General features: G+C 31.3%; 1 protein-coding gene and 1 non-coding gene across 3 annotated transcripts; one reads left to right on the top strand and one right to left on the bottom strand.

Annotated features, from left to right (window-relative positions):
* Positions 1-1824: 1824 nt before the first annotated feature.
* LOC118186487 (cytochrome c) lies at positions 1825-10562 on the bottom strand. 2 transcript variants are annotated; one of them, XM_035356591.2, is made up of 3 exons: positions 10448-10562; positions 3622-3813; positions 1825-2180 (listed from the first exon to the last, which is right to left on the bottom strand). In XM_035356591.2, exons 2-3 carry the CDS (start codon positions 3809-3811, stop codon positions 2035-2037), a joined length of 336 nt encoding a protein of 111 aa, XP_035212482.1. In that variant the 5' UTR covers positions 3812-3813; positions 10448-10562; the 3' UTR covers positions 1825-2034. The 2 variants fall into 2 exon arrangements, with proteins under 2 accessions (XP_035212482.1, XP_035212481.1); XM_035356590.2 differs by having other exon boundaries at positions 10424-10561.
* Positions 10563-11101: 539 nt separating this feature from the next.
* Positions 11102-11183, top strand: TRNAS-CGA (transfer RNA serine (anticodon CGA)). The gene has a single exon. It is a non-coding gene; the product is annotated as a tRNA-Ser (tRNA).
* The last annotated feature ends 3611 nt before the right edge of the window (positions 11184-14794 follow it).

Below are 14794 nucleotides of genomic sequence, written 5' to 3'. Positions count from 1 at the left end.
AAAGAATTTATTAAAAATTTGGATAGATCAAATATACAAAAATGTACTTTTCATGACTTGTTGCTCAAGATTAAATTGATATTTTTTTTTTTTTATTAAAAACAGTGAATGTCAAAGCCATACCATGAAAGCAACATTACTGAGCTTGCAATTTCAAGGAAATTTATATTTTATTTTAAATTAAAAGAATAATTATAACACATTTTGAGACCAAAATAGCAACAGCTTTAAAACGGATTTTAAATGGACTAAACACATCTCTATAAAAGTGGTAATCACAGATGGACATTTTATTTCAGTTAAATGAAAGTATACCATTTGTGATCAACACATTAAAATAACATATACATTTATTTTTATTACTTTGATCAGTTTTTATACAGAACTAATTAATGAATTAGTCTCAACATAAAATTGAACTGTCTTAATACTGTGCAAGCCTTATATACTGGTATGCACTACTTAAGCAACAAATTAATTTTTCAACATTCAACCTTGAAAAGTGCATTTTGCAATCAGTACAAGTCAACGCGGCAGAAAGGTAATGTGCATGCAAATATCAACACCATGATGTCCGAGAGTATACGTCAGGACATGCAAAACGCAACAAGTCGGTGCACGCTGGGCAAGGATGTTTCACATTCCCAGGCATTCCTCTAAGTTAAAGTGAGATTGTATGTGCAGTACAACTGCAAGAAACATCAGGATGGCTTTACACATAGTAGAATGATTTGCAATTGATATAAAGAGCACAGTTTCACTTCTGTTGCCCAAGAATTTGGAATTGATACAAGCTTAGAAAGCCTTTTAAATAACAGGTATGGTTGTAAGAAAGGTTAGTGGTGGTTAGCAAAGGAAAACAACAGTGATTAATGCAGATATATCACCCTACAGGTGAAAAGAGATCAAAACCAGACAGCAGGCAATACTGCTCAGCAACTGGTGTCCTGGTTTACTATGATCAGATGACTTCATAAGTTTGCCTGCTCACCCACCATCTTGAACAATGCATATCAACACTGACAGCAGGCCATTGGCAGCACTGTAGAGAACACAAAGTCTGCATACATCAAATCAATAAAGTCACATCCTTTTTATTGATGAGAATTGTTTCAGCTGATAAGCAAGTCTTGCTGCCAAATAATATTGAGAGATAGGGGACATAGATTTTTCACCTCTCAAAAAGAAAAAAGAGATCATAGGGATGGGACTGGCGTATGTGTATGGGAAAGCATTAAAATGGCATATGGACAGAGGTCTACATTTTCGACTCAGGTTCATTTACCAGAGATCGTTACAGTGGTGATAGTATCCCCCCCATGTGCCACTGGTCCTTTCTTTTTATGGATAACAATATAAGGCTACACAGAACTCTTGCTGTTGAGAAGCTTCTGGAAAGTGAAAATAACCACAGAATGGATAGGTCTATATGCTCCTGATTTGATTCCCATTGAACATGTGTAGGATACTTACTCTCTGGAGGACACTAGGCAACTGAAACATATGCTTCTTGAAGAACAGGAAATCTTACCCCAAGAACTGTTAACACATTGAAATAAGGCACATTTTTTTAAAAACTCTGTTTGTAACTACTACTAAACTGACAAAAAAGAATGGACAAAATCAGCATGTAGAATAATGTATACCACCAGATGAAACACTCAGGTTTGATACATCTAAATACTTTAATGACAACAAGGAAGGATTCAATGAACTTACATCTACTACTGCACTAAATTTTACGTGCAATGATAAATCTGATAATTTAAAATTTTGAAATATTGTGTTCTGAAGAATCTAAAAATAAATGAGACAAACCAATCATAAATTATACTCATGTTTATTCGTACACCATTCTTAAAATACAAAACAGTAAACAGTACAAACACGAGTATAACGGACCTTAATGGGTTCTATGTTAGGTCTTTTGCTCGCTACATAAAGCTACTGTTTTATACAGCAAATAACTGATTTATGAGATTTAACATAAATTAAATGATTTTTATTGAATTTAAAACACTATAATCTCCTGCATCACTTGGTGGCTTCTTCTAAATATGCAATAATATCTGCACGTTCTTGCTTCTTTTTAAGGCCAGCAAACACCATCTTAGTTCCAGGAATGTATTTTTTGGGATTTTCCAGATAAATAAATAAAGTGTCTTTGCCCCAAGTAATACCTAAAAATAACAAAAAATATTTTAAAGAAAATTAGTTTCAGAATTTTGTTTTCAAAACATAATTTACCATGTCTGATTTTGAGTTTGAAAAAATAGGGATCAAAATTAAACAATTAATATACATAATGATTCAAAAACAGAAGATATTTTGTACATTTAGTTACAGATCTAGTCCCAGCAACAGCATATATAACAGAAGAAATACCAAACTCATAGCGATATGACAAGTGGTTCACAATACATTTGGAAAGATTTACTTTTTTATTTAAATGTATAAACTGTCCTGCAGCAATGAAGTCTTTTGACATATTTATTACAATTAAGTGTCTAGGTTAATATTTTATTCCAACAGGATACAAGTTGCAAATTATTAGTCTCAAATTCTAAAAGTATGAGCATAAATCTCTATTTACAGTGATTAATTTGCACTAGTGATTATGATTTTCCAATATATTTCACCAATGCATGCGTCATGAGAATCTACAAGTTTTTACAACTTCATTACAGCAAAGGCTTTAAGAAGTCTATACCATTATTGCAGAAGCTTCAATTACTTTCATGCAGTGCAAACACAATAGATGCATAAAACATTTCATGCATTTTAAGCCAATGGCTGCAGGTCACATTCAAAGACATTTAGGGTCATTGGTTACAGAGTAACAAATGCAGAAAGAAGGAATTTAGAAAGCGAACAAGGAGCTGAAAGAGGAGCAAATCCACGCATACACAATATCTTTGACATCACACCTTGTCTCCCCCCATATAGGTATGTTTTGTGTGTCACACTTCTACCTCAAGATCAGTAAGAGACAACATGTATTAAAAAAACTATCGAAACCTCTGTAACCGTAACATTACAGGTAAGAATTACTGTCCACACATGTATCATTTGACGTGATTCACAGACAGTAAAGCCAGAGATGTTTGCAATACAAGTCACTCTTATTTATAAATTCTTTTTTAAAGTATTTAAATCAAGATCGTGCAACTAAAAATATTTAATGCTTCTATGTTAAAGCAGCTATTTCATTAATTCAATAAATTTCATTTATTGCTTAAAAGCACTTTTCTCAGTAAAGGCTAAAGATTAAAATTCGGGACATGGGATGAAAACTGGAAGAGTTAGCAGCCATGCAACAGTTAAAATACTTCTTTCCTGCCCTATTGTTGATCCAGTATGCATAGCAATTAGGTTTCACTTGTCAAAAATTGGAGAATTACATAAAACCAGGATTTGTTCAACTATAGCATTGCACACAGGTCAAAATAGCTATACATATTCTACTTGTATATCTGGATTTCCAGACAAATATTTTTCAGAGACATTCTGCTTTGTATATAGAATACTTTCTCGCAACTTTTTGATAGAGGTGAGAGTAATCAGAAAATATTCATAAAATTTTACAAAATGAATAAAATCTGCAGCCAAACATATATTTACCTTTGCTTTTGTTGGCTTCTGTATATGAAAAACCTGGAGCCTGACCAGTTTTACGACCTATGAGGCCATTGAGATTAGGTCCAACCTTGTGTTTACCACCTTTCTCTACTGTGTGACACTGAGCACATTTCTGCACAAATAATTTCTTGCCCTTCTCAGGATCACCAGGTGGAATTTCTTCACCAGCCATTGCTAAAATGAAATAGTTTAAAATTTGTAAAAGTATATTTAACAGATATAAAAAATATAATTATTCTTACACCACAATTCGAATTTCTCTCGCTGATAAGTAAAGCTTTTCTAGTTTAATATCTCACTATCATTTACTTATACAAAGTGTATCATATTGAATGGAATAAAAAGAATGATACAGTGCAAATTTTGTAATTGATTTATTATGCAAAAACAAATTAATTCTGACAGTGGAAAATCTTCTGGTTATGAAATTATTGCTAGAGACGCTATTTATAAAAATGGCACCAACCGTGCAGAACCCATGCATGTATCATCTAACATTTTGCACTCCACAGAACATTGTTTCTCATGGAAGAACGAGACAATGTCGTCTTTCATCTGTCAACTCGCTTGAAAATACATCCTGCACTAAGCCACCTTACTTTCGTCTAATACAGTACATCAGAGTATTCAGATTGCACGGACTGAAGATAATCTTGAAATTGCCTGCGAGTACACCCACAAGATCAATAGTATTTACAAGCTTATTATTACAAGCAAGATATCGCCGTTTCTGTGTATGAAATATCAGTTTTATTCCGGGTTAAATAGTGAACACAGACCTCGCACAGTCATCAAGAAGTTACAGAACAAATGCTTCAGCATTTCATAACTCATTCTATTTAGACCCAGACTAGATCTATGGGTCTGAAACGAAGCTCTTTTTAGCTCAAGCATTATAAAATCACTATTATGGATTTTGCTCAGAGTGTAGCTTGACAGAAAGAAATGCTGGTGGGTAATTGCTGCCATAAAAAATGGCAACAAATGACTCATCAACTGTGTTCACAATTTCTTCGGTGGTGCTAATCACTCAGCCATCTTTTTCTAGAAAGAGAAGCAAGTGCTCTTTGTATATTCCACATTCTTTTTTAACCCCTTTCCAAAATTCTTTTACTTGACATTGATAATGTCATTCCAGACTTGCAGAATAGCGACGAACTTCTCTTTTACTTGCATTTGCTCTGGCCTTTTTCAGTGCTACAAGATTTAACAAAAGGGGGCATCTATGAAAAATCCTACATGTTTCTTTCAGCACACCTTGGCAAGCACGATTCCAAAATGGTTTGTAATATTTTGGCAATTTACCTCATTTTATAGGTATAGAGAGTGTAGCTGTTTAAATAATAATGGCTTTCACTGCAGCACTAATAACCAGATCTCTTACCAGTTCCTTCCAGTCTGCTCTATCAAGTAGAAAACGAGATCTTGACTAAGGCTCATACACGATGCAAAAATGGAAAATGACTGCCATGATAAGTATCATACTTAACACAAGATGTACAAAACAGCAAAGGAGATGTTAAACAGATGGCAAGGTAAAGAGCATAAAATGTCCTTATAGAATCAAGAAAGTATGTGTTCTGCCCATTACTAAGCAGACAGAGGCAGCAAACTTCGATCATCTGCTCAATTTGCATCCTTACTTTCATAGTAAGATCATAATCCGCAGAAGAGCAGATTATGCCCGTTAAGTTTCCTATAATGAGAAAAGGTTCAAGCAGCTGCTCTACAAGATCAAATTCAGGCTGATCAATGTGATTATTTGAAGACAGAGATCAGATTGAACTACAGTATACAAATTTGTGTGTATAACAACTTGGATGAACATCATCAAAGGAAGTGCACTCGACAAATAGTAAAGAGAGGTGAGCAGACCTCCATCTCCACTGGCACACTCACCTGCCAATGCCATATTATCTTTCACGGTTAAAGAATACCTCCAAAGTTTTGCTTGATGTTTTGATTTCAGGTTTGTTTCCTGTACTGTTCCTGTGTTTGGTCGTGGGGTGTATGCTTTGAAGTAGCCATCTGTGTACAAGATGTTCCTAGTAATTTTTGCAGCTTGGGCTTCCTTTTCTAATTTTCATTTTGGACAAAAGTGGGAAAATGCTGTATGCTGAACCTTGCAATTTACACACAGTAGTGCAGTTTTCACTACCACGGCTAGCATTTACTACATATAGCCCATGTCAGATAGAATGATCAAAACAATGACACTTGCATCAGGTATGGAATATAAGGTCTTACATGACGATTTAAGTATTCAGATTTGTCTTTTGCAGATCAAGCGAGTTGAAGGTCATTATCATGTATTTTGTATCAATCAACTGATCTTTCTTACACAACTTGATACACCAAGCAGCACACACATCTTAGTTGGCAAGCTTGGAAACACTCTTCATCAGACACAAACAGAAGGTCGATTTCTGAGAATACACCTCAGGAAAAGTTCAAGGTTTTATGCATCGAAACATACATCAGGCTGCCCAAGATTGGATATTTGAAGTAGATAAAGCAGAGTGGATGGCCGAAATCTTATCCATTAGCAAATTTTCGGAACAGAGGTTTACATTTTTTGGCTCACTAGAAGGACTAGATATTACAAGGAAAACGGGATTATTATTAGATTCACTGACATTATTAATGGTGCATATCTTCTTGATAGTAGATATATTATCAGATTCAGTATCTGGTTTCTGAATTTCATTATTCTGTAGTTATTGTCATAACTTTAAGATTTGCGGAAACCATGCCTGAAAGAAAGAAAATTCGGGTCCGACTACACAACCCACATGCAAACTGAAGCTCCATATTCGCCTTTTGTGAAAGCAGGTGCTTGCAAAAGTTTATCCCCAAGCTGCCGACATGACCTGCTAAAGCACTGTTGGCAGTCAAAAGACCAGCAAACTGACATCCATAAGGACAAAATCTACTTCCCCATTTAACTGAAGAAAGAGGCCAAAGCAGTGTGTTAGGGATAATACCTTGCCCCTCAACAAAAGACCTCCCTTTCAAATAACATGGGTCTTCATGCATGGCAAACATATGGGCAGTTTTCTCGCCATTCAAAGCTAGTGACAAGAGCTGTGTAAACACTGGATGAGAAAAATATTGTTCACTGTATGTTAATAAAATAACCAAGATAATAAACTCAACTCTATATTTTTTTAGTTTTTCCTTGTAAAAATTTTTATAATTACGCTTAAAAAAAAGTTCAACATGGCCAGGGTGCCAGAAATCATGTTGTGCAGATTCCGGATCTTCTACCATATTTTTTTTATTTATGTATTCTGGAATATTACATCAATATAAAGATGGTGACAGTATACAATATGATATAAAAACACACTTCCCAAAATTCTGAGTGTTCAAATGAATTTATTCAACAGAATCAAGCATTTATAATCATTAAATGAAAGTAAAATGGGTTTCTCCGATGCTTCATCAGCTATAAAAAGGGAAGTCTGGAAAGAACAGTTTTTTTAGTCCAAAGGGGCTTTGTCCCTGAAGGACTATTGTTTTCGTTTTGCGATTTTGCGTCGGACTCATAAACGTCGGTTCACTTTTCAAACTGTTGCCACAAAATCCTGCATTATATTTGAAGAAATTAAATAATGAAAAATCTGCATAAATGATTGTCTATTTCTCGCATTGTGATAAAACAATGGTACATAGAGCCATCGAATTTTGAATGACGAAATCCTACTGCGAATATGGGCATCTGAAATCCCAAATTTGGAATTTGTTTTATTATAGATTTTATATTTTGTAAAACTTTTAACGAATTTTTGATTTACAAACTCAATGCTCTAAAAGCGAGAAATGGCAACGTTATATAGAAAACAATACTTTTATCTCCAGCTCGCGGGACTGTGTATATCGGAAATTCTAAAGATATGCTTAATTTAACATTATTTTGCGATATTGCTCTTGAACTGAATTTTATGGTTTAAGTGCAAAGAACAGGATATTTAATAAATAAAGGTAACACTCAAAACGTTAAAAAAATGCCCCTTTGGACGTAATTTAAAATCTGAAACATTTCAGATTTTTTTAGTCCAAAGGGATTTGAATCCCGAAGGACTATTAGTTTCGTTTTGGCATTTTGCGTCGGACTCATAAATGTCGGTTCACTTTTCAAACTGTTGCTACAAAATGTTAGAGTCCTGCATTATATTTGAAGAAATTAAATAATGAAAAATCTGCATAAATGTATGTATATTTCTCGTATTGTGATAAAACAACGGTACATAGAGTCATCGAATTTTGAATAACGTAATCCTCCAACGAATATGAGCATGTGGAAGACCAAATTTGAAATTTTTTTTTTACCCCTAGTAAAATTTCTTTTCCTTCCTTATAAAATACTTCTTTTTATTATTACTTACGGACCAAATAGTAATGTATTCTCCATAAAGATAAACATTTTTTACCAACTCATGAAATTGCCAACCAGTAGGGACTTTTTGTAGAAATGTGGATAATAGAAAAGTAACATTAAATGTTCTTGCATGCATCTTTTTTATCCATTTAAATTATACCCAACTCTCAGTACAACAATAGCACACCAAGTTTCAGCAGGCAGTTTAATAAATAAGTCATTAAACATACAGTTGAATTGTACACAATATGACATTTAAATAAATTTTTTGGTCTTGGAGTAAAATGTTCCAATCAGGAATCTATTCTTCAAAATGGCTCTAAGAGATTTCAATGAAGATTTTTTGGTATTTCTGATGTCTAAATCTCATAAATTTGCATCAAGTTCTATTCTCAGTGGCAAATGAGGCTGAGCGTATATAGTCTTCTGGAACACAATAAGAATATGGAATAGTTCCCCTCAGACCTGCTAAGGCACTATCTCAATAAACACATCCCCCCCAACAAATACTATGCTTATTAGTTATTTATTTGTCTGATCTTTTTTAGAATATGAGAAAAAGGCAATACAAGTGAAAGTAAAATGAATAGGAATTTTTAATCAACAGAAAATTAAAAACTTTTTTCAGATTCTAGTATATTCACATTTGGCATTAACCAGAAATCCCCTATGCTTTTTTTAATAACCACTCTTTGAAAGTAAAGTGGCAAAATTGAAATTTTCATATAAATATATTATCAAGCAAAACAGTTAGCTAAACGCTTCCTTTAAAGATTTCCTATGCAAGCACTTTAAAAGTAAAAATTTGTTTGCATTGAAGTACTAATCCTTGCAAAGCAGATAAGCCTGAATAGATTTGCCATAATGAAATAAATGAAAGAATTTTACGTTTAACACATAATTAGCACAAAGTTTAAGCAGAATACTTTCAGTTGCATTACTTACAGCCAATGATGCTGCTGCTCAAATGATGTATTTTTTTTCCTTTAAGATAACTACTACATTGTATATCACTCTCAACTCAAACTTATAAATTTAATTTCTGATGTTTGTTTCCAAAAGTTTTCTTCTTAATTCAGCATAAAGCTTCAGAAGGAAATTTATATGTACTGAAAAGTTATTAACAACCATGATCTACTTCATTATTAAAGCTTTCATATTATTTGTTTTGACAGAAATTGTGCATTTGACATCATCAAGCGGTACAAATACAATTAACAATACAACAGATGCTTTGAACAAAAATAAATGCAACAGTATTAACAATTATAAGCAGAGGAAATTCTGATTACCTAATTTTTTTTTCATATTTATGGCCTAAAGATATTTTTTAATAAATTATAAACAAAATTTTAGAATTTATTAAGACTATCAGTAACAGATAATTAAAGTCGCAACTAGCTTACATGTTGCATTATAAACAACCAGCTTGACCAAGTAAAACTTCATTACGGTCAAGGCCATTCATACATTTTTCTCTTTTTATTGGGCAATATTTCTTAGATACTGATGTGATACTTATTCCATTTTAGTAAAAAAAACAGACTTTCCCTAAGTTACTTACACCAGGAAAAAATGCCTTTATAGATAACTACATTATTTTACAGATAGGTGATGAGACATTATCTTACCAATTATTAATCATTTAGAGCTGAAAACATAATTCCACTTTCTACCATTAAAAGAGATATGCAAAACCAAGAGAATGAATATACCTTTAAGTATCTTTTAAGACATTTAAAATAAACTTGTATCATTTCAATGCATTTGTACTTCATGATATATAATGTTATTACCAAAATATTTTGTGCACTCATTTCTCACATAATTTATAACAAAAATTTTTAATCCCAAGTAATCTCTTTTAATTATAAAATTCACAATGGAGGGAAACTATTCAAGTTTTTCTTTTTACTAATTTGATAAAATATTTCCAGCTGCAATTATCGCCGGTTTCGAAAATAGCATTTCACAGAAACAATATGAAAAAAAAAAAAAAAAAAAAAAAAAAACTATCCATTATAATTAATTAGAACCTCAAATTTCTCAAAAAGCACTTTACCGGTTAATAACGAAAAACACGTGGTCTGTTGCTTAATGCATATTTAAATATCCTCAAAACAAATGTAAAATTCGAGAATAAAAACGATTAGTAAATCAATTAAGTTAAATTTCTGCTAATCATTTATGTTAAATCATTTAAGATCACTGCTAATCATTTAAGTTAAGAATCACTGCTAATAATTTAAGTTAATTTTGGTACATTTTGCATGCAACATCTAGATGTACTACTTTCACAATGAACAGTTGGGATAATTATACCCTACATAAAGTCTTATCTCTCAAACAATTAAAGCTTCTTTCGGTTTAATTATGAAGATTTACATCATTTCTAACACCTACCTAACAAAAATTTTTTTAAATTACCAAATGCAACTTCTAATTGGAATACTTCGGCGAAGGAGACACCTAGGACCGTTCACAAATTTATCCGCAAAGGACGAAAAGATCAAAAAATACACACGCATGCGCTTACCATTTGTTATTGCCAATTCGTAGAAAATTAAAGATAACGGCAGAAAAATATAACATATCAAATTTCTCAAATTTTGCTTAAAATTATTAATACCTGAAGAAAATATCTTTCTAACAATTATATGCAAAAAAAAAAAAAATTAATATTTTGATGCAAACTCTTGATGAGCATTGTTTCATCATTTCTAAATTATTTATTGATTGGAAATTTATTCATTGACAATAAAAGAATGATATTTTTATTGTTATTTCCAAGCAGATAGAAGATATTCAGAGCAATTTTCTTAATTAAAAAATAACGATTTAAAAAATGTATAGGAAAAATTAGTATACGATTTGAAGTGAAGTCAAGTGAATTCATTGTGAAAGGAGAAATTTGTTAAGACATTTGAAACTTGTTATTTAGCTTAATAAGGTGAATATATTTTTATAATGTATTGCAATGTAGCTAATGAGAATAAGTTATTGAAATAAAAAAAAACTATGTATTAAATCAATATAAGAATGCATTTAGTTTAGTAGAGTATTTTGACGTATTCGTGATGAGCAGTCGTGGCCGAGTGGTTAAGGCGATGGACTCGAAATCCATTGGGGTTTCCCCGCACAGGTTCGAATCCTGTCGACTGCGATATTTGAAATTTTGGCTTGTATTTGTATGTCTTTTGGCATTTCATATCAGTACAAGTAATTGAAAACTAGAGATATTCAAGAAGGTTTAAAAATATAAGAAAAATTTTGTTTTGTTCGTATTTTAAGCAAATTACATCTGAATGTAAAAATCCTCAACTTGATACAGAGAATGATGTTCTTGATAATAAGCACGCAAAAAATTTAAACAAAATATTTAATTTTTCAGGTTGCCAACTGTTTAATATCAACATCATTATTATTATAATATTCTCTCACTCACGTTAAGCATTCTCAGAGGCTTTCTGGCTTTAATATAACAACAAAAATATAATTAGGCTAGGAAATTCGAAAAATTCATTGTAATCAGATTTCATATTTCTGTTTGACTTGTGCTGCCATCTAGTAGTGGATACAAATAAAAGGAGGAAAATTTCAAAACATAGTTGCAGCATGCTGTGTTTAAATAATCCAACTCTAATTCTGGGTACTGAATGAAAAAAGTTTTTTTTTTTTTAAAGGTACATTTATCAATTTTCACTGTTAAAAAGCCTCTTAAATTCATTAGCAATGCAAACATTCATAAAAAAGTAGTAAAATATATAACATCTTAAAAAGGTAAAATGCATTAAAGATTAAATTTTTTATTACGATTACCATATTGTAGGAAAAATTCATTTTAATTTAAAAAACTCGTCACGTTGTAAGGTGCAAAAACTTGCTATCCGTAGGCTAAGTAAGGATTGAATAGTGTGAAATCTGAAATTCAGACGTGAGAATGTATTTTTTTAATACATGTGTAGTATAATGTATCTATTTTAGAACTGAAGCAGTGCATATACTTTAAACCATCAAATTAGGTAATTAAATAAAAATGTATTAATGCAATTATTTTTTTGAAATGTTTGTCTGCCCCTGCCAAATTTTTCTGTATGTTAAAACCATTTTCTACATGCGAAGCAAAAGTTGATATAAAGAAATGATAATATAAAGTGTTCCATCTACAGAATATCAAAAGATACAGGATGCAAAGTTATGCTAATGAAACTGCTGACAAACATCCTGAAATTATCTAATCACCATTCCAGCAAAAATGCACTACAAAGGTTTCATTGGATTTTCCCCCCACATTCTTCTGAAAATTAATATTTTTCCCCTTGAACTTTTATACATAGGCATTTAAAAATCCCACACTTTTTCAAACCAGTTTGCAGCCTTGAACATAATTATGAATCCAGAGTTGTTCAAACTAATCCTGGACATCTGGTAACCCTACTTCAAATGCATAATCATATAAAATAAAAATGTTATTGAACACTAAATTTAGAAAATAATTATTACTAAATGTATGCTATATCAATTCATATTCCCATTTTAAAACTGAAACTAACTGGTTTACTCAAAATTTTCATGTTGCATCTGTACAACTGTTTATATCTGACACAAACAAATTATATTGTATTAAATTATATTTAAAATTTTTATGTTAAAATGATTTATTTTAATTAATTTTTATTTAAAAATATATTAAATTATATTGTTAAAGTGTAACAATTCTGTGTATAATAATATTAATAAACAATTTGATTTCTACAAGAAGCTAAATGTTGCTTTGTGTTTAGTAAAATGTGAGGGATGGAAATTTATGGCCAAGTAAAGTCTTGAATGTGAATAACTGATGTAATAAGAAACAAATAACAGACACTGTTTTTAATAAATAGTAAACTTCATTGAAAAAGATCAGGTAAAATGTGAGAGCAGTGTAAAAATTAATATCAGAAGTTGAAATGGTTGCAAAACTTAATGTAGAAAATTTTACATCTCAAATATACGTAATAAATAATTTTCTTTTAAAACTCATAGATAGTGAAGTAATTAGGATACATCAATATTTACGAAAAACTTCTAGTGGGTTACATAATAATGTCTACTAAAAAGTTACCAAAACTTCAGGAATGTAATAGTTCATGATATTCAAAATGGTATTAAATTATTCATCGATACTCAGCAGTAAGTATTCACCCTGTCTGAATTCAGTTCAGTTTTACATTCATGTAAACAAGAACTGATGATAATAATAAAATTGTTTTATTATTGTCATATGCGAGTTGAACAATCTCAGCATCCTTAAAAATATAGCAATGGCTTTTACTTACCACTTTTCCTCTTCATACTTGAGCAAGATGGTATTTTTAGGCATTAAATAATAAAGTATACAAAAGACACTAGCAAGTGAAATAACCTAAATAAGCACTGTTTAATTAGGTTCGAAGTGCACAAAATAGCTATTTTCAATTTTGCTCTTGGGTTAGTCTATGAGTTAAGAAAGCTGGCTGCCATACCATTTGGCCTGGGAATCCCTGTGATGTTAAAAGGTATGGATATTTATAAACATATAATGTCTTTGGGATATGAGTTTTTAAAATCTCTCTTTTCAGTTAAGCTTCAATGTAGGAAAAGTCTCCTGTATTCATTTACAATTTCATGCACAATAACAGTGAATATAAAAGCAGGCAAATATTTTAGTGCAAAAATTGAGAAATTCTTTTAAATCTTTTATGGTAAACACGATTAAAAAAATCTACATTATATTAAAATAGGGCAGTCTGCTGCTTTTTTTAATCATAAAAAATAGGGGAAAAATTTTAATGAATGTGTATTTCAAATTCACATTTCTGTTTCCTAATTATGGCATTCAGAAATTCAAATTACCACACCAAATGAATAAATATTTAGCAATATTCAATTTCTAGATGACTTATTTCTTTTGATTCTTTACACCAGGGTTTCTTAAACATTTTTCAGTCGTGACCCCCTTTTATCATAGAGATTTTTTTGCGACCTTCCCCCAGGACTCCATAATATTTACAAAAATGTTATGGGACCCGTAAGTATTGCACAAATCCGACACACGCATGAGTGAAACTTAATTTTTTCACTTGTACTGTAATATACTATTGCAGTTTTAGGTCATTAACTTTAATTTCTAATTTTAAGACATAGAACAATACGACAATTTTAAATAAGTAACAGACAAATGACAGCAACACCTGCAAAGCAAGAAAAATGAACGTATATATTACAAAAAGAATGCGTCAAAACGTTTTTGTTTTTTTTCTTTGTCTGTATTGTCTTATTTTTATCTATTTTCAGATACACTGTGTAAAAATATTTGATAATTGTAACATTATTATAATAAGTTAAAGAAATATAAAACTACTAAAATTTTTGACAACCCCCTACTCACGACCCCCAGTTTAAGAAACACTGCTTTACAACAATATTGTAATTTTTAGCTCATACCAAAATTAACAACAAATATATAATCTGAAATCAGCACTGAATTTTACGTTCTCTTCGACATAAAGAGCACAGATCCAGCTCACACCAAAATTAGCAGCAAATAAATAACCTAAATTCAGCCCTGCATATTACATTCTCATAGACATAAAGAACCATACACAAATCCAGAAACAAATTCATAAATCGCTTTTAATTTTAAACTAATAAGGGTGCATATAATTCCTTTAATGAAACTCTAAACACTCACATTTGCTATGCAAAATCCATTCTCTTAGTTTATGTAAACCTTACATAGGCATATTAACCTAT

This window comes from Stegodyphus dumicola, chromosome 4 (assembly GCF_044657685.1).
Source record: "Stegodyphus dumicola isolate Sdum_Otavi_A_Nest chromosome 4, ASM4465768v1".
NCBI classification, from domain to species: Eukaryota; Metazoa; Arthropoda; class Arachnida; order Araneae; family Eresidae; genus Stegodyphus; species Stegodyphus dumicola.
The sequence above is the reverse complement of the archived record's forward strand: the minus strand, read 5'-3'. Positions and strand labels throughout refer to the sequence as shown.